Here is a 19906-nt window from a genome sequence, read left to right as displayed (position 1 = left end):
AACAGAAATGGAAAAATTCTTCAAAAACCAAATCAATAAATTGAGGGAGGACATGAAGAAGACATGGGCTGAACAAAAAGAAGAAATAGAAAATCTGAAAAAACAAATCACAGAACTTATGGGAGTGAAGGACAAAGAAGAAAAAATGGAAAAAACAATGGATACCTACAATGGTAGATCTAAAGAGACAGGAGCTACAATTAGTGAACTGGAGGATGGAACATCTGAATTCCAAAAAGAAACAGAAACTATAGGGAAAAGAATGGAAAAACTTGAGCAGGGGATCAGGGAACTGAATGACAATATGAAGCGCACAAATATACGTGTTGTGGGTGTCCCAGAAGGAGAAGAGAAGGGAAAAGGAGGAGAAAAACTAATGGAAGAAATTATCACTGAAAATTTCCCAACTCTTATGAAAGACCTAAATTTACAGATCCAAGAAGTGCAGCGCACCCCAAAGAGAATAGACCCAAATAGGCGTTCTCCAAGACACTTACTAGTTAGAATGTCAGAGGTCAAGGAGAAAGAGAGGATCTTGAAAGCAGCAAGAGAAGAACAATCCATCACATACAAGGGAAACCCAATAAGACTATGTGTAGATTTCTCAGCAGAAACCATGGAAGCTAGAAGACAGTGGGTTGATATATTTAAATTACTAAAAGAGAAAAACTGCCAACCAAGACTCCTATATCCAGCAAAATTGTCCTTCAAAAATGAAGGAGAAATTAAAACATTTATAGACAAAAAGTCACTGAGAGAATTTGTGACCAAGAGACCAGCTCTGCAAGAAATACTAAAGGGAGCACTAGAGTCAGATACGAAAAGACAGAAGAGAGAGGTATGGAGTAAAGTGTAGAAAGAAGGAAAATCAGATATGATATATATAATACAAAAGCCAAAATGGTAGAGGAAAATATTATCCAAACAGTAATAACACTAAAAGTTAATGGACTGAATTTCACAATCAAAAGACATAGAATGGCAGAATGGATTACGACCCAGCAATACCACTGCTAGGTATCTACTCAAAGGACCTAAGGGCAAAGACACAGACGGACATTTGCACACCAGTGTTTATAGCAGCATTATCTACAATTGCAAAGAGATGGAAACAGCCAAAATGTCCATCAACAGACGAGTGGCTAAACAAACTGTGCCGTATACCTACGATGGAATATTATGCAGCTTTAAGACAGACTAAACTTATGAAGCATGTAATAACATGGATGGACCTAGAGAACATTATGCTGAGTGAGTCTAGCCAAAAACTAAAGGACAAATACTGTATGGTCCCACTGATGTGAACCAACATTCGAGAATCAGCTTGGAGTATATCATTGGTAACAGAGACCAGTAGGAGTTAGAAACAGGGTAAGATAATGGGTAATTGGAGCTGAAGGGATACAGACTGTGCAACAGGACTAGATACAAAAACTCAAAAATGGACAGCACAATAATACCTAAGTGTAATGTAACTATGTTGGAACCCTGAATGAAGCTGCACCTGAAATATAGTTTTTTGTTTGTTTGTATCTTTTGTTTTTGTTTTTTTCTTTTTCCTTTTTTTATATATATATATTTTTTTATTAGTGTTATTACTTTAATTCTCTTCTCTATATTAACATTCTATATCTTTTCTGCTGTTTTGCTAGTTCTTTTCCTAAATCGATGCAAATGTACTAAGAAATGATGATCATACATCTATGTGATGATACTAAGAATTACTGAGTGCATGTATAGAATGGAATGATTTCTAAATGTTGTGTTAATTTCTTTTCTTTTTTTGATTAATAATAAAAAAAATTAAAAAAAAAAAGAAATAGACAATCTTATTGAGGCTCCCTTGTATGTGATATGTTGCTTCTCTCTTTTGGGTTTCAGAATTCTCTCTTTATCTTAACATTAGACAGTTTGATTGTAACAAGGTTCATTATGGGTCTATTTGAGTTTATCCTGAGTTTGTTGAGTGTCTTGGATGTGTGAATTCATATCTTTCCTTTTATTTGGGAAGTTTTCAACAGTTATTTCTTTGAATAGTCTCTCTAACACTTTCTCTCTTTCTTCTCCTTCTGAGACTCTGATAATGCATATATTGGTATGCCCAACAGGTTCCTCAGGCTCTGCTCACTTTTCTTCATTCTTTCCTCTTTCTACTTCTCAGACTGGATGATTTTAAGTGTCTTATCTTCAAGTTCACAGATTCTTTCTTCTGCCAGACCCGATCTGCTATGGAAGTGCTCCAGGGAATTTTAAATTTCTACTTCTGTCTATAGTCTTCAGCTCTGTTTGGTTCCTTTTCATAATTTTCATCTTTCTGTTGATATTCCCTTTATGTCTATATGCTGTTTTCTTTCTTTTTTTTTTTTTTTTTTTTTTTAAAGGAAGGAAAGACAGAGAAGGAAGGAAGGATGAAAGGAAGGAAGGGAGGAAGAAAGGGAAACATTTTTAAACATTTTCTTGTTTTATTATATTTTGTTTGTTTGTTTGTTTTTTACATGGGCTGGGGCCGGGAATCGAACCGGGGTCCTCCGGCACGGCAGGCAAGCACTCTTGCCCGCTGAGCCACCGCGGCCCGCCATATATGCTGTTTTCTTGGTTTCCTTTATTTCTTTGTCCATGTTTTTCTGTAGCTCTTTGAGAATCTTTAGGACCTTTTTTTTTTTTTTTTTTTTTTTAATTTTTTTATTAATCAAAAAAAAGAAAAGAAATTAACACAACATTTAGAAATCATTCCATTCTACAAATGCACTCAGTAATTCTTAGTATCATCACATAGATGTATGATCATCATTTCTTAGTACATTTGCATCGATTTAGGAAAAGAACTAGCAAAACAGCAGAAAAAAATATAGAATGTTAATATAGAGAAGAGAATTAAAATAATAATAATAATATATATATATATATAAAGGAAAAAGAAAAAAAACAAAAACAAAAGATACAAACACACAAACAAACAAACAAAAAACCATATTTCAGGTGCAGCTTCATTCAGTGTTCCAACATAGTTACATTACACTTAGGTATTATTGTGCTGTCCATTTTTGAGTTTTTGTATCTAGTCCTGTTGCACAGTCTGTATCCCTTCAGCTCCAATTACCCATTATCTTACCCTATTTCTAACTCCTGCTGGTCTCTGTTACCAATGATATATTCCAAGCTGATTCTCAAATGTCGGTTCACATCAGTGGGACCTTACAGTATTTGTCCTTTAGTTTTTGGCTAGACTCACTCAGCATAATGTTCTCTAGGTCCATCCATGTTACTACATGCTTCATAAGTTTAGTCTGTCTTAAAGCTGCATAATATTCCATCGTAGGTATACGCCACAGTTTGTTTAGCCACTCGTCTGTTGATGAACATTTTGGCTGTTTCCATCTCTTTGCAATTGTAGATAATGCTGCTATAAACACTGGTGTGCAAATGTCCATCTGTGTCTTTGCCCTTAAGTCCCTTGAGTAGATACCTAGCAGTGGTATTGCTGGGTCGTAATCCATTCTGCCATTCTATGTCTTTTGATTGGGAAATTCAGTTCATTAACTTTTAGTATTATTACTGTTTGGATAATATTTTCCTCTACCATTTTGGCTTTTGTATTATATATATCATATCTGATTTTCCTTCTTTCTACACTTTACTCCATACCTCTCTCTTCTGTCTTTTCGTATCTGACTCTAGTGCTCCCTTTAGTATTTCTTGCAGAGCTGGTCTCTTGGTCACAAATTCTCTCAGTGACTTTTTGTCTATAAATGTTTTAATTTCTCCTTCATTTTTGAAGGACAATTTTGCTGGATATAGGAGTCTTGGTTGGCAGTTTTTCTCTTTTAGTAATTTAAATATATCATCCCACTGTCTTCTAGCTTCCATGGTTTCTGCTGAGAAATCTACACATGGTCTTATTGGGTTTCCCATGAATGTGACAGATTGTTTTTCTCTTGCTGCTTTCAAGATCCTCTCTTTCTCTTTGACCTCTGACATTCTAACTAGTAAGTGTCTTGGAGAACGCCTATTTGGGTCTATTCTCTTTGGGGTGTGCTGCACTTCTTGGATCTGTAAATTTAGGTCTTTCATAACAGTTGGGAAATATTCAGTGATAATTTCTTCCATTAGTTTTTCTCCTCCTTTTCCCTTCTCTTCTCCTTCTGGGACACCCACAACACGTATATTTGTGCGCTTCATATTGTCATTCAGTTCCCTGATCCCCTGCTCAAGTTTTTCCATTCTTTTCCCTATAGTTTCTGTTTCTTTTTGGAATTCAGATGTTCCATCCTCCAGTTCACTAATTGTAGCTCCTGTCTCTTTAGATCTACCATTGTAGGTATCCATTGTTTTTTCCATTTTTTCTTCTTTGTCCTTCACTCCCATAAGTTCTGTGATTTGTTTTTTCAGATTTTCTATTTCTTCTTTTTGTTCAGCCCATGTCTTCTTCATGTCCTCCCTCAATTTATTGATTTGGTTTTTGAAGAATTTTTCCATTTCTGTTCGTATATTCAGCATTAGTTGTCTCAGCTCCTGTATCTCATTTGAACTATTGGTTTGTTCCTTTGACTGGGCCATATCTTCAATTTTCCGAGCGTCATCCATTATTTTCTGCTGGTGTCTGGGCATTTGATCAGATTTCCCTGGGTGTGTTACCCAGCTGGTTGAAAGCTTTTTCTGTGAAATCTCTGGGCTCTGTTTTTCTTTTCCTGCCCAGTAGGTGGCGCTCGTGGCGCTCGTCTGTCTGCACCGCAGTCGGCCCAGGAAACCGCGCGTGGAGGTGGGGGTCGCTGGCCGCCGCGGCTTGGGAGAGTGCCGGTCCTAATTGCCCAGCTGGCCCGAAACGCCAAGCGTGACGGGAGGGCCCCGCTATCCAACGTTCCCAGTCAGGCCGGGGAGCCACGTGCGTGGAGGGGACCCCAGTCGCCAGCCGCCCCGGCTGGGAAAACGCGCGCCCCTCGGGTATCTCACCGCAGCAGATTCTCCCTGCCCGTTCAGCTGTTCCAGAATGGGGTACGCTGTCTTTTTGTTCTCTGTCGTGACTCCGGGAGCTGTTTTGTATTGTTTCTGTTTCTTTAGTTGCTTTTCTGGAGGAGGAACTAAGACCCGCGCGTCTTACTAAGCCGCCATCTTCTCCGGAAGTCCTTTAGGACCGTTTTTTAAAAGTCCTTTTTTGTGATGGTTTCTAAAACTTTAATCTCCTCCTCTGCCTGTGACATCATTTCCTGTTTCTTTCTTTGTTTTGGTTGAAATCTGGACATTTTGATATTTTAGTGTTATTGCTAGAATTAGACACTGAGGCATCAGTTCCTTAAGTTTGTATCCATTCAGAGCTTTCTTTGAATGCAAGTGCTAACCAGAAAAAGATGAAGAAGATGGAGAAGATGATGAAGAAGAAGACAATGATGACGAAGATGATGACATGACAAAGACAATGAAGATGAGAAAGAAAATACCTTTCCCAGTGTTACCAGACTGACCTGTGCATGTGCTTTCCTTCAAGGTTTATCCATATAATGAGTTGAGGGAATAGTTCCAGGCCAAAGCATAGGGGCCTCTCTGATTCTAACTGCACATGCCTCTTGTCTTGGGCATGCTCATGTGGCCCTAGGAATTCCCCTATTTATACATATATAAATGCCCCCTCTACCATAGGAAACAGTTTCCTCAAGGCTCTGGCACTGCACTATGTGTCCTACAGCCTTGTCCTAGCCAGCATGACTTGATGGCTCTCCCACAGTGTTCTGTAGGAGAACTTGATGATATGCCTTCTATACACAAGGTGAATTCTAGGACAGAGAGTCCTATACATGCTCCCAATATATGCAGAAGGGTAACTCGGCTCCCTCTGGAACATGACAAGGGATTCACACTGGGAGTGCAGGCCAGCTCCACACCGAGATGGTGATTGGATGGCAGAGATTCCAGCCATGGCACCATGAGAGATCTTACTGCTTTTAAGTGGCCTTTCTCTTGATTAGGCACTTGTCCTGTTACTAAAATCCTTTAGCTGTTTTTCTGGGGTTTTTAGAAAGATGTTCTGCCAGTTCTTGCTGGTTATTGAAAGTTTCTGTGGGGGGACAGTCCCTTGAAGTGTCTTTCTCTATCATCTTGATTGGGACAGGGTGCAATTATTTATTTCAATGGTCAAATTGTCCCAGATTTGGCTGGTGGGAACTCCCTCAATCTGTTTCCTGTGTCATTTTAGTGTGCTCTGTCATTCTTTGAATACTTCCTTATATCCTGGCATAACAAATTATTCCAGACTGAACCTATACTCTCCCTTCCCAGCCCTAATATCATCCATTTCTTAAAGGAGCTGTGATTCATTTTACTGTATAATGGTATTATGAAACCAAGATCTGGGAACTAGAGGTTACTGGAGTGTCATTGTTTCTAGGCCCTCTCAGCAGACAAAGTTGGGATTTATATCTATGTCTGTGTCTATACCTATACCTATTTCTATTCATATTTCTACATATATATGAATAATTAAAATAATAAAGTAATACTAATATATCCAATTTTGATCCAAATTTACAGGGTTCATTGTATTCTTCCCCTCTTTTAAATATTTGTGATTCTTTTCTCTCACTCTGAATGAAAAAGCCAATTCTCAAATTTATTTGGAGGGGTTATGGGCTCCAAATAGCCAAAATTATCTTGAAAAAGAAGAATGAAGCTGGAGGATTCACATTTCCTGACATTAAGCATGCTGCAAAGCTGCAGTGGTCAGAATAGCATAAGGATAGATATATTGATCAAAGGAATTGAATTGAGAATTCAGAAATAGATCCTCAGCTCTATAGCCAATAGATATTTGATAAGTCTGCCAGGTCCACTCAATTGGGACCGAATAGTGTCTACAACAGATGGTGATGTGAGAACAGGATAGCTATATCAACAAGAATGAAAGAGCACCCCTAGCTCACACCCTATACAAAAATTAAATCAAAATGTATCAAAGACTAAATATAAGAGCAAGGACCATAAAACTCCTAGAAGAAAATGTAGGAAAGCTTCTTCAAGATCTTAGGTTAAGCAATGGTTTTTAAGACTTTAAATTTGAAGCACAGGCAATGAAAGAAAAAGAAAAGAAATAGAACCATCTCAAAATTAAGAACTTCTTTGTTTCAAAGGACCTTGTCAAGAGGGTTAAAAGGCAGCCTACTTAATGGGAAAAAATATTTTGAAAGCACATGTGATAGTTAGGTTCAGGAGTCAACTTGGCCAGGTGATGATGCCCCGTTCTGTTTCTATGGGCTTAAATCATCAGTATGTGAAATTCATCTATGGCTGATTACATTTGTGGTTGGCTAAGGGGAGTGCATTCTACAATGAATGAGATTTAATTTAATTAGCTGGAGGCTTAAAAGAGAGAGATCAGAAGAGAGTTTAGCAGCTTAGCATGCCTCTCAGCACTCATAGCTCAGCCCAGACATTTGGAGAAGCAGAAAGGAATCACCCTGGGGAAAGCTGTTAGAACCCAGAATCCAGGAAAGAAGGTCAACAGATGTTGCTGTGTGCTTCCCATGTGTTCTAGTTTTCTAGCTGCCAGAATGCTATATACCAGAAGCAGAATGGCTTTTAAAAGGGGGAATTTATTAAGTTGCAAGTCCACAGTTCTAAGGCCATTTTTGTGTAGCCTGACTACAGCAAACCTATAGAAATGTCCAATCTAAGGTATCCAGGGAAAGATACCTCAGTTCAAGAAGGCCGACAACGTTCAGGGTTTTTCTCTCAACTGGAAAGGCACATGGCAAACATGGCGGCATCTGCTAGCTTTCTCTCCAGGCTTCTTGTTTCATGAAGCTCCCCTGGGGGCATTTTCCTTCATCTCCAAAGGTCTCTGGCTGTGTGGGCTCTGTAGCTCCTATCAAAATGGTTCCCTCTTAAAGGGCCCCAGTAAGCAACCCCACCTTGAATGGGTGGAGACACACCACCATGGAAATCATCTAATCAAAAATTACCACCCACAATTGGGTGGGTCACATTTCCATGGATAATTAAAAAACTCCCACCCAGCAATACTGAATGAGGATTAAAGGACATGGCATTTCTGGGTTCTACAAATTCAAATCAGCACATCATGTAACAGACAACCTCAGGTGAAAGCTAGGTGCCTTTCCTCTGAAAAACTATACATTTTTTTAACCAAATAAATCCATTTATTAAAAGCCGATCCATCTCTGTTGTGTTGCATTCTGGCAACTTAAGCAAACTAAAACACCACATATCTGATAAGGGTTTATATCCAGAACATATAAAGATATCCTATAACTCAACAATAAAAACACAACCCAATTAAAAAATGGGCAAAATACTTGAACAGACATTTCTCCACAGAGGAAACACAAATGACTAAAAGCACTTGAAAAGATGCTCAACATCACTAGTTATTATGGAAATGCAAAATCAGAATAAGATATCATTTCATACTTACTAGAATGTCACCATTAAGCAGAAAACTACAAGTGTTGGAGAGGATGTGGAGAAATAAGAACTCTCATTGATTTCTGGTAGGAATGTAAAATGGTATAGACACTGTAGAAGACAGTTTGGTGGTTCCCCTAGAAACTAAGTATAGAATTACCATATGATCTGGCAATCCTGCTACTAGGTATATACCGAGAAGAAATGAAAGCAGTGTTGCAAACAGATATTTGCACATCAATGTTCATAGCAACATTATTCACAATTGCCAAAAGATGGAGGCAAGCCAGGTCTCCATTAACTGATGAATGGATAAACAGAATGTGATATGTACTTGTGGTGGAACATTATTCAGTTGTAAAAAGGAATGAAGTCTTGTCACATGCCACACATGAATGAAACTTTAGGACATTATATTGAGTGAAATAAGTCAGACACAAAAGGAAAAATACAGTATGTTTTCACTGTTATGAACGAATTATAATTGGCAACTTACTTATGGAGTTAGAATCTAAAGTAGAGGTTACCAAGTGTTTTAGTTTGCTAAAGCTGATGAAGTGCATTTTATTAGAAATGGGTTGGCTTTTACAATGGGGATTTATGAACTTACAAGCTTACATTTCTTAGGCCATGAAAAGTGTCCAAATCAAAGCATCAACAGGATGGTACCTTCTCTGAAGACTGGCTACCAGTGAGGCACATGAAAACTTTGCTTGTTCTTCTCTCCTGGGTTTGTTGCTTCCAACTTCAGTGCCGCCTTTTCTGCTTCTCTGGAGCTTTTTCTGTGAACTTCTCTTAATTTCATCTCTATTGTTTTATCATATAAAGGACTCCAGTAAGAGGATTATAACCACCTTGAATGAAGTGGGACAAATTTCAATTGAAATAACCCAATCAAAAGGAACCTATAATAGGTCTACGTACCCACAAGAATGGACTAAATTTAAGAAAGTGATTTTTTGGGGTACATAGCAGCTTCAGATTACCACAAGCCACGCTCTGGACCCCAAAAAAGATGTGTTCTTTCCATATGCAAAATACATTTATTCTATCACAAAATCCCAAAAGCCTTAAATCATTTCAATGATATTAAATATGAAGTCTCATCAAAATCAGTTATAGGTGTGGTCTGCCCTGGGACACAATATCTCTCCTGCTGTGGACCTGTGAAACATAGAACAAATTATCTGTTTCTAAAACACAGAAAAGGGATAGTCACAGAGTACATATTTCCATTTCCATAGGGAGATATCAGGAGGAAAACTGGGGTCACTGGTCCCAAACAATTCCAATACCCTGTATGGCAAACTCCATTAGATTTCAAGGTCTGAGTATCATCTATAGAATGACTTTCTGTTCTCAGGGCTTGAAAGAGTAGCAGTCCAACACTTTCCAAGGGCTTGTGCAGCAGCCCTGCTCTTTCCATACACTGGGGTGAGAGCTCCAACATCAAGCACTGGAGTGATGGCCCTGCTCTCAGGTCTACCCTCATCAAGCAGCATCAGTATGGTGGCTGGACTTAAGTCCCCACTCTCCACAACCTCCAGGGCATGGGTACAAGTCCCTCAGAACAGTGGGGGTGGCAGCCAGACTCTCCCCAATTCCCAAGGAATGTGTTCCACCCTCTGTCAAGACTGGGGTGGCAGCACTCTTCCTGAACAATGGGGCAGAAGGCCTGCCCTCTGCAAGTTCTGGGGCAAACTCACCCTTTCCTCATACATAGGTGGGTCCACTCTTCTGGCCCAAGGTTCCTTCACTCCAGACTTCAGCTTCCATGGTTCTGCCTTTAAAGTAATTTTCCCTTCAATCTGGACCTTTTCTTTCCCTCTTAATCCAGGCCAGCAGTGATTCCCTTCATACAGAACTTGCAAAAAGTTTGTCAATTTTGCATGCAGCACACAGGGATTTCAACCATCAGACAGTAGGACTTTCCACAAGTCCGTTTGTGTATAACTGCTTTTCTAAACCTGATTCACACTGAAATGACTGACTGGTTCCATATTCAGTTAAATCCTCACAGGAAGCCCTATTCTTCTGGTACTCATTTTTTGGAAGCTCAGAATTTTCCAAACCATCTATTTCTGTTTTCTTTGTACCCAAGAATTCAGTTCTCAGTTTATCCATTTCATTTAGCATTTTACTTATAACCTGCAAGAAGAAGCCAAGTTATACTTTCCACATTTAATTTGGATATCTTCTCAGCCACATATCCAACTCATTATTTTCAAATTGTGCCTTCCACAATTATCCCAAATTCTCTGCCACTTTAAAACAAGGGTCACCTTTCTTCCAGTTTGCAATGACACATTCATCATTTCTGTTTAAAGCTTCATTGGAAGCACCTTTAGTGTCCATATTTATACCAACAATCTCTTCAAAGCAATCTAGGCCTTTTCTGTCAAGCTCCTCACAATTCTAACAGAATCTTCCCCTTACCCATTCATAAGGCTGTTCCACCATTTTTGGTATTTGCAAACTCAGCACCCCATTCTTCTGGTACCAAAATCTGTTTTGGTTTGCTAAAGCTGCCAGAATGCAATATTTGAGAAATGGGTTGGCTCTTTACAATGGGGATTAATTTATAAGCTTACAGTTCTTAGGCTGTGAAAAGTGTCCAAATTAGGGCATCAATAGGACAGTACTTTCTTTGATGACTGACTACTGGTGTGCTTGGGCATCTCTGTCAAATAGTAGGACACATGGCAACTTCTTCTTGTCCTTCTCTCTCAGAAGTTTATTGCTTCCAACTTCTGGCTTCAGTGGCTTCTTCTCAGCTTCTCTGGGGCTTTTTCTGTAAGTTTCTCTTAATTTCATTTCTCTGTATTTTATCTTATAAAAGACTCCAGTAAGAGGATCAAGACCCACCTTGAATGAAGTGAGTCACATCTCAATGGAAATAACTTAATCAAAAGGTCCCACCTATTAAGAACATATTTTTCTGGGGTATATAACACTTTCAGACTACCACACCAGAAGATAGGTTGGGATTAGGGAATAGAGAGTTGATGCTTAATGTGCACAGATTTTCTGTATAGGCTGATTTGGAAATGAATGGTGGTGATGGTAGTACATTATTGGGAGTATAGTAAACCGCACTGAACTGTATAGGTGAAGGTGATTAAAAGGGGAAGCTTTAGTATGTAAATGTTACTAGACTAAAAATTGGAGGCTCACTCTCTCTAAGCCCAACTCTGCAAGTGAAATCTTTGCCCTCGTCTACTACATGGGACATGACATCCAGGGGTGAAAGTCTCCCTGGTGGCATGGGAGATGACTCCTAGGGGTGAGTCCAGCCCTGGCACCATGGGATCAACAAGGCCATCCCTACCAAAAGGGGGGAAAGAAGTGTAACAAATAAGGTATCAGTGGCAGAGAGAGTTCAAACAGAGTCGAGATGCTACTCTGGAGGTCATTCTCACACAAGCTTCAATTAGACATTGCTACCTATCATAACTTGCCAACCCCCAACCAAAACCATTCCAGGCCCTAGAGCCTGCCCCCACCCCCCCAAAAAAGAAAGTGAAAAAAAAAAACCATTCCAGCAAATCCTAAAGAAAACCTAGGGCAATATATAAGATTCTACAAAGGTTCCATGCACTAGGGTAACTTTCCAGAAACCAACAACCTCCAGATGGGTCCCTAGACCAGATAAGTCCTGAAACCTAGAGAGGCCAGCCTTTCCTGAACATTAGCTAGTTCCACTTCCCTACCCCATGTTATTGACAGCCCTTTCAACCTGAAAAAGTTAGAATGGGCACAGCCTAAATACCCCTAGAGAGTGGGATAGAAAGATCAAAGGTAATGGTGGAATTATACAGAGAAGGTAGGGTTTAACAAACAAGTATGATTGCTGAATCATTACATTGATATTTCTTTTAGTTTCCAGTATCTTAGATCAGCTAGAGGTAAAAACCTAAAATTGTTAGATTGTAACCCATACCAAACTCTGAAATCTACTCTACAATGAATTGTTGTGCTGTGCTTTGAAATTTACTGCTTTTTTGTATATATGTTATTTTTCACAAAAAAGAAAAAAAGTCAATTATGATATAAAAAAAAATTTATTCCTTCTGGTCTCCAATGATCTGGAGCAGCTAGAAGGAAAAATCTGAGATGGTGGTGTGGTAGCCCATGACAAACTCTGGGATATGTCCTGTAACTATTTGTTGAAGAGTACTTTGAAAACTATAGGATTTTTCTTTCTTTGCTTTGTATCTGTGTTATTTTATACAATAAAAAAAGTTAAAAAAAATTGGAAGCTCAAACATAGAACTGTACTGCACAGTGAGCTCTATTATAGATGAGGGCCTATAGGTAATAGTACAGACGTAAGAATATTCTCTCATTTGTGTCACTAATGTGTGCCACTAATGCCCGGCCTTAATCATAGAGAGGTATATGGGGAAAAATAAACCTAATGTAAACTATTGATGATTGTTAATAATACTATTTTAATAAACTTTCACCAACTGTAAGGAATGTAACTATTGTTAAAAAATAATACAGTGCTATCAACCATTGTAACAAATGTTCCACACCCATGCAAGGTGTTGGTGGTGGGGTGGGGTGTGGAATCCTGTATTTTATGCAGACTTGGCCTCTAATCCACAGCTTCTCTAAAAAAAAAAATTTTAGTTAAAAAGTGCCGGGCATAAAGAAGGCACTTATAAATGCAATATTTTTACTCTTCGCTGTTAGAGTCATGGGATAAAAGGATAATTCCAAGGAGAAGATTCACATCAGTGTCAGATGTATTTTAATATTTGGCAAGAGGGCTGGCGCCATGGAAGTTAGACCCACGGAAGGAAGTTAATGTCAAACAGTGGGGACAACAGCCCTTTTGCTGACCCCGGGGACAATGGCTATGTTTCATGATGAGGTAGAGATCAAGGACTTCCAGTATGAAGAGAACGTGGAGATATATTTGTACCCCTGCCTGTATAGGGATAACTTCTCCATCACCAAGGAATGGCTGGAGAATGGGGAAGATGTGGCAATGTGTCCTAACTGCTCTCTCGTTATAAAAGTGATTTATGACAAGGATCAATTTATGTGTGGAGAAACAATCCCAGCACCTTCCACCAGCAAAGAATCAGTGAAATGCCGAAGAAGCCTTCAAGAATTCATACCTCGAATAGCTAAGAATGAGCCACGATGGAAAAATCAAATGCAAAGTTACAGAGCTCTTTACAAGGGCAATCTTCTTGTGGTTTGTTGTCCTGTTACAGTGTGGATTCTTTCCATCAACTGCCATATTCACCTTGAGTTAAAGAAGCAATCCACAACCTGGATTTCATGCATAAAGCTTTGAATTTTAAGTGTTCTTAGTTTTCCATCTTATTTTTTTAAAAATGTGATTTCAAATCTGTTGCAGTCTTTCAGCAACCCCTGCGAAATAAAAGACAGACGCGGACACTTCCTGCGGAATGAGTCACACAGATGCACAAGACAGACAAGATGATTGCAGCCCCGAAGAGCTTCAGCTGCTTTATTTTATACCATTTCTCATAGCTTTTTTGCTGATTATTTTTAATCTAGCCTCCTGGATATCTGGGTAGCAAAAAGGGAACATTCCAAACTTCGTGTGTGAAAGGAGGAACAAAGCAAGTCTGTTTGCATACCTGTTCCTCCCCTTCCTCCCCAGGTAAGGCTCACAGCTGGGAGCTTGCTGTTTTCAGCAGACCTCCTCAAGGTCAATTTGAAGCCAGTCACTCCCAATAAATTCTGCAGGTTTTCTGTTAACCCTTTGGCTCCTAAACAAATCAATATTTCCCCCCCTCAGTTTCATCATTTTTATATCTTAAACCAAATTACTTCAGTATCTGATAACAGATCCATCTACCTCAAAAGTCAAAGTATTCCTTGATAAAAAAAGATCGTATTTTTTTAAAGTTTTTTTATTAATTAAAAAAAATTAACTAACAAAACAATTAGAAATCATTCCATTCTACATATACAATCAGTAATTCTTAATATCATCACATAGTTGCATATTCATCATTTCTTAGTACATTTGCATCGATTTAGAAAAGATTGTATTTTTAACTTGGTTATTAACATTATTAAAATTCATCCTTCCTGTGATATTTGACATTAACTTTGCTATTCTGAACTTAAGGAAATTGGTGTCTCTTCAGTCTTATCATTGTTAGTATGTTCATGTTCTTTCCAGCATGCCTTTTCTGTTACACTTCATGCATTAAGTGCTAGTTGTGGTATTAAAGAGAAAATGCAGTGAGTCATAATTTCTCCAGAACCAAAAGTTAATAAGTAAGAAGAGAAGTAAAAAAATGAAATCATCAAAGAATATCGAGTTTCCTTTTCAATATTCTATATGTTCCTTGAAAATAAGGATAAGATAAAATAAGCAGCTGAGGAAACAAAATTGGTAACATAATGAGAGGAGCCAAACATGTCAACTTAGTAAATGAGATGCTTGAAAGATTTTGCCTGATCAGAACAAATAACATTTTTATATCTGGGTTTCGTTTGTTTCTTTTTAGAAAAAGGCTAATGAAATTGTGCTCCAGATGGAGCTTAATGTCCAGCCTTTATGCTGGATGCAGTGCTTTCAGCAAGACTAAAATATCCTGCTGTGACTCCTAAAAGGTGAAGCCTCTACCATGGTTTCTGCTCACTAAAGATGAGCTTCAAAACTGGAGGTCTGCTCTGAATAAATATGCCCACGGGGCCCATCTAATGCGCCATTATCTGCAACTAACCCAGACATGCAGTCAAGATGTTCCCATGGAGAAAAGTAAAAATATATATATAGGCCATCAGTCTTCCTTACCTGCAAGCTGAGAAGTAGCACAAAATTTGAATTTGATAAGGAAATTCAAAAATGCTGTTTTTTAAAATACAGTTTTATTGAGATATTCTCACACACCGTACAAACCATCTGAAGTACACAAACACTGGCTGACAGTATCATCATGCAGTTGTGCATACATCCCCATGATCAATTTTGGAACATTTTCATTACTCCAGAAGGGAAATAAAAATAAAACTCAAATCCTCCCATCCCCCTTAACCCCCCCCCCCGCCACACTGACCCCTAGTATTGACGTGGTATATTTGTTAACTGTTAATGAAAGTATATTAAAATATTACTGTTAACCATAGTCTATACTTCACAATAGGTACATTTTCCCCATGTATCCTATTTTTTTTAACATTTGTTCCCCCATTATTTGTATATTTAAAAAAAAATTTTATTGATACAATGTACAAGCACATACATTCTTTTTTTTAAATTTTTTTATTAATCAAAAAAAGAAAAGAAATTAACACAACATTTAGAAATCATCCCATTCTACACATGCACTCAGTAATTCTTAGTATCATCACATAGATGTATGATCATCATTTCTTAGTACATTTGCATCGATTTAGGAAAAGAACTAGCAAAACAGCAGAAAAAGATATAGAATGTTAATATAGAGAAGAGAATTAAAATAATAACACTAATAAAAAAATATATATATATAAAAAAAGGAAAAAGAAAAAAAACAAAAACAAAAGATACAAACAAACAAACAAACAAAAAACTATATTTCAGGTGCAGCTTCATTCAGTGTTCCAACATAGTTACATTACACTTAGGTATTATTGTGCTGTCCATTTTTGAGTTTTTGTATCTAGTCCTGTTGCACAGTCTGTATCCCTTCAGCTCCAATTACCCATTATCTTACCCTGTTTCTAACTCCTGCTGGTCTCTGTTACCAATGATATACTCCAAGCTGATTCTCGAATGTCGGTTCACATCAGTGGGACCATACAGTATTTGTCCTTTAGTTTTTGGCTAGACTCACTCAGCATAATATTCTCTAGGTCCATCCATGTTATTACATGCTTCATAAGTTTAGTCTGTCTTAAAGCTGCATAATATTCCATTGTAGGTATACACCACAGTTCGTTTAGCCACTCATCTGTTGATGGACATTTTGGCTGTTTCCATCTCTTTGCAATTGTAGATAATGCTGCTATAAACACTGGTGTGCAAATGTCCGTCTGTGTCTTTGCCCTTAAGTCCTTTGAGTAGATACCCAGCAGTGGTATTGCTGGGTCGTAATCCATTCTGCCATTCTATGTCTTTTGATTGGGAAATTCAGTCCATTAACTTCTAGTGTTATTACTGTTTGGATAATATTTTCCTCTACCATTTTGGCTTTTGTATTATATATATCATATCTGATTTTCCTTCTTTCTACACTCTTCTCCATATCTCTCTCTTCTGTCTTTTTGTATCTGACTCTAGTGCTCCCTTTAGTATTTCTTGCAGAGCTGGTCTCTTGGTCACAAATTCTCTCAGTGACTTTTTGTCTATAAATGTTTTAATTTCTCCTTCATTTTTGAAGGACAATTTTGCTGGATATAGAAGTCTTGGTGGGCAGTTTTTCTCTTTTAGTAATTTAAATATATCATCCCACTGTCTTCTAGCTTCCATGGTTTCTGCTGAGAAATCTACACATAGTCTTATTGGGTTTCCCTTGTATGTGACAGATTGTTTTTCTCTTGCTGCTTTCAAGATCCTCTCTTTCTCTTTGACCTCTGACATTCTAACTAGTAAGTGTCTTGGAGAACGCCTATTTGGGTCTATTCTCTTTGGGGTGCGCTGCACTTCTTGGATCTGTAAATTTAGGTCTTTCATAAGAGTTGGGAAATTTTCAGTGATAATTTCTTCCATTAGTTTTTCTCCTCCTTTTCCCTTCTCTTCTCCTTCTGGGACACCCACAACACGTATATTTGTGCACTTCATATTGTCATTCAGTTCCCTGATCCCCTGCTCAAGTTTTTCCATTCTTCTCCCTATAGTTTCTGTTTCTTTTTGGAATTCAGATGTTCCATCCTCCAGTTCACTAATTGTAGCTCCTGTCTCTTTAGATCCACCATTGTAGGTATCCATTGTTTTTTCCATTTTTTCTTCTTTGTCCTTCACTCCCATAAGTTCTGTGATTTGTTTTTTCAGATTTTCTATTTCTTCTTTTTGTTCAGCCCATGTCTTCTTCATGTCCTCCCTCAATTTATTGATTTGGTTTTTGAAGAGTTTTTCCATTTCTGTTCGTATATTCAGCATTAGTTGTCTCAGCTCCTGTATCTCATTTGAACTATTGGTTTGTTCCTTTGACTGGGCCATATCTTCAATTTTCCGAGCGTCATCCATTATTTTCTGCTGGTGTCTGGGCATTTGATCAGATTTCCCTGGGTGTGGGACCCAGCTGGTTGAAAGGTTTTTCTGTGAAATCTCTGGGCTCTGTTTTTCTTTTCCTGCCCAGTAGGTGGCGCTCATGGCGCTCGTCTGTCTTCGGGGCAGTCGGCCCGGGAAACCTCGCATGGAGGCGGGGGTCGCTGGCCACCGCGGCTTGGGGGAGTGCCGGTCCAAATTGCCCAGTTGGCCCGAGACGCCAAGCGTGACGTGAGGGCCCCGCTATCCAACGTTCCCAGTCAGACCGGGGAGCCACGTGCGTGGAGGGGACCCCAGTCGCCAGCCACCCCGGCTGGGAAAATGCGCGCCCCTCGGGTATCTCACTGCAGTGGATTCTCCCTGCCCGTTCAGCTGTTCCAGAATGGGGTACGCTGTCTTTTTGGTCTCTGTCGTGACTCCGGGAGCTGTTTCGTATTGTTTCTGTTTCTTTAGTTGCTTTTCTGGAGGAGGAACTAATACCCGCGCATCTTACTAAGCCGCCATCTTCTCCGGAAGTCGTCATTTTCTGTTTTATTGATAATGGCCATTCTGGTGGGTGTGAGATGAGATCTCATTGTGGTTTTCATTTGCATTTCCCTAATAGCCAGGGAAGTTGAGCATCTTTTCATGTGCCTTTTGGCCATTTGTATTTCCTTTTCTGAGAAGTATCTGTTCATGTCTTTTGCCCATTTTGTAATTGGTTTGTCTGTCTTTTTGTTGTTGAGTTGAACAATCTCTTTATATATTCTGGATACTACACCTTTATCTGATATGTTTTTTCCAAATATTGTCTCCCATTGTGTAGGCTGTTTTTTTACTTTCTTGTAAAGTTCTTTGATGCACAAAAGTGTTTAATTTTTAGGAGTTCCCATTTATCTGTTTCTTTTTTCGGTGCTCATACTTTGGGCATATGATCTAGGAAACCGCCTCCCATTACAAGTTTTATAATATATTTCACTATATTTTCTTCTCAAAGTTTTATGTTCATAGATCTAATGTTTAGGTCTTTGATTCTTTTGAGTTAATTTTTGTACAGGGTGTGAGATATGGGTCCTCTTTCATTCTCTTCCATATGGATATCCAGTTCTTAAAGCACCATTTATTAAAGAGGCTGTTCTGTTTGAGGTGAGTTGGATTGATTACCTTATCAAAGATCAATTGTCCATAGATGAAAGGGTCTATATCTGAACACTCTATTTGATTCCATTGGTCAGTATATCTATCTTTATGCCAGTACCATGCTGTTTTGACCACTGTAGCTTCATAATACACCTTAAAGTCATGTAGCTTGAGACCTCTGACTTCATTTTTCTTTTTCAGGATACTTTTAGCTATTCAGGGCACCCTGCCCTTCCAGATAAATTTGGTTATTGGTTTTTCTATTTCTGAAAAATAAGTTTTTGGGATTTTAATTGGTATTGCATTGAATCTATAGATCTATTTAGGTAGAACTGACATCATAACTATATTTAGTCTTCCAATCCATGAACATGGTTAGCCCTTCCATTTATTTAAGTTTTCTGTGATTTCTTTTAGCAATTCCTTGTAGTTTTCTTTGTATAGGTCGTTTGTATCCTTAGTTAAATTTATTCCTAAATATTTTATTTTATTCATACAATTTGTTTTTGTATTTTTACATGTAATCAATGTTTTATAAAGGTATCCTAATTTTTATACTTTTAAATGCAATCTACCATGAAGTGAAAGATATAATTATATTTTAGTTCCTAAAACCATGCATCATCAACCTGTATTCCTCCACTTAGAGATACATTAGATTGCTATTATTTCTTTTAAGACTTCTTCGAGTGCCCCTTCCTTTCTGATTCTACCTTATTATATCAACAAGTTTTTCTAAACTTCCTTGTTGTGAAAAGCCTGACCCCTGGGAAGCTGTTCCTCTAGCTTTCTGAATGAAAGAATCCATGATAATCCATCCTCTTTGCCTATTTTTCTTCTTTTCTCTTCATGGTACATCCAATTCTATCTTTTTTATTTTATTTTATTTTTAAAAATTTATTTATTTATTTAAATAGGCAGGCCCCGGGAAGTGAACCTGGGTCCCCAGCATGCAGATGAGAACTCTGCCTGCTGAGCCACCATGTCCCCAATTCTTTCTTTTTGACCCACTTCAACTTTCCTGCATAGTAGGTAGAACCATATTTCAGGAAATCTTATAATGAGTTTATAGGAGATTTTTTTAAAAAGTGGGGCTAATACAGGGTTTAAAGTAAATTGAAGAATGGGACAATTTATTTGTAGCAAAGCTTTTTCATTGTTTCTTAGGTTCTCTTTAAAAGGATTTCA

General features: G+C 38.2%; 2 protein-coding genes across 2 annotated transcripts in view; both read left to right on the top strand.

Annotated features, from left to right (window-relative positions):
* Positions 1-19906, top strand: part of SLC11A2 (solute carrier family 11 member 2) — a 100618-nt gene that overhangs the window by 62561 nt on the left and 18151 nt on the right. The window lies entirely within an intron of this gene.
* Positions 13068-13877, top strand: LOC143689962 (diphthamide biosynthesis protein 3-like). The gene has a single exon (XM_077167981.1). The coding sequence runs from the start codon at positions 13271-13273 to the stop codon at positions 13721-13723; it is 453 nt and encodes a 150-aa protein (XP_077024096.1). The 5' UTR covers positions 13068-13270; the 3' UTR covers positions 13724-13877.

This window comes from Tamandua tetradactyla, chromosome 7, assembly GCF_023851605.1.
Source record: "Tamandua tetradactyla isolate mTamTet1 chromosome 7, mTamTet1.pri, whole genome shotgun sequence".
In the NCBI taxonomy this organism is placed as follows: domain Eukaryota; kingdom Metazoa; phylum Chordata; class Mammalia; order Pilosa; family Myrmecophagidae; genus Tamandua; species Tamandua tetradactyla.
This window is presented reverse-complemented; position numbering and strand designations above follow the sequence as displayed.

Bases quoted from the DNA above. Each gene is read 5' to 3' on its own strand.
- LOC143689962 (XM_077167981.1), top strand. From the start codon at position 13,271: ATGGCTATGTTTCATGATGAGGTAGAGATCAAGGACTTCCAGTATGAA.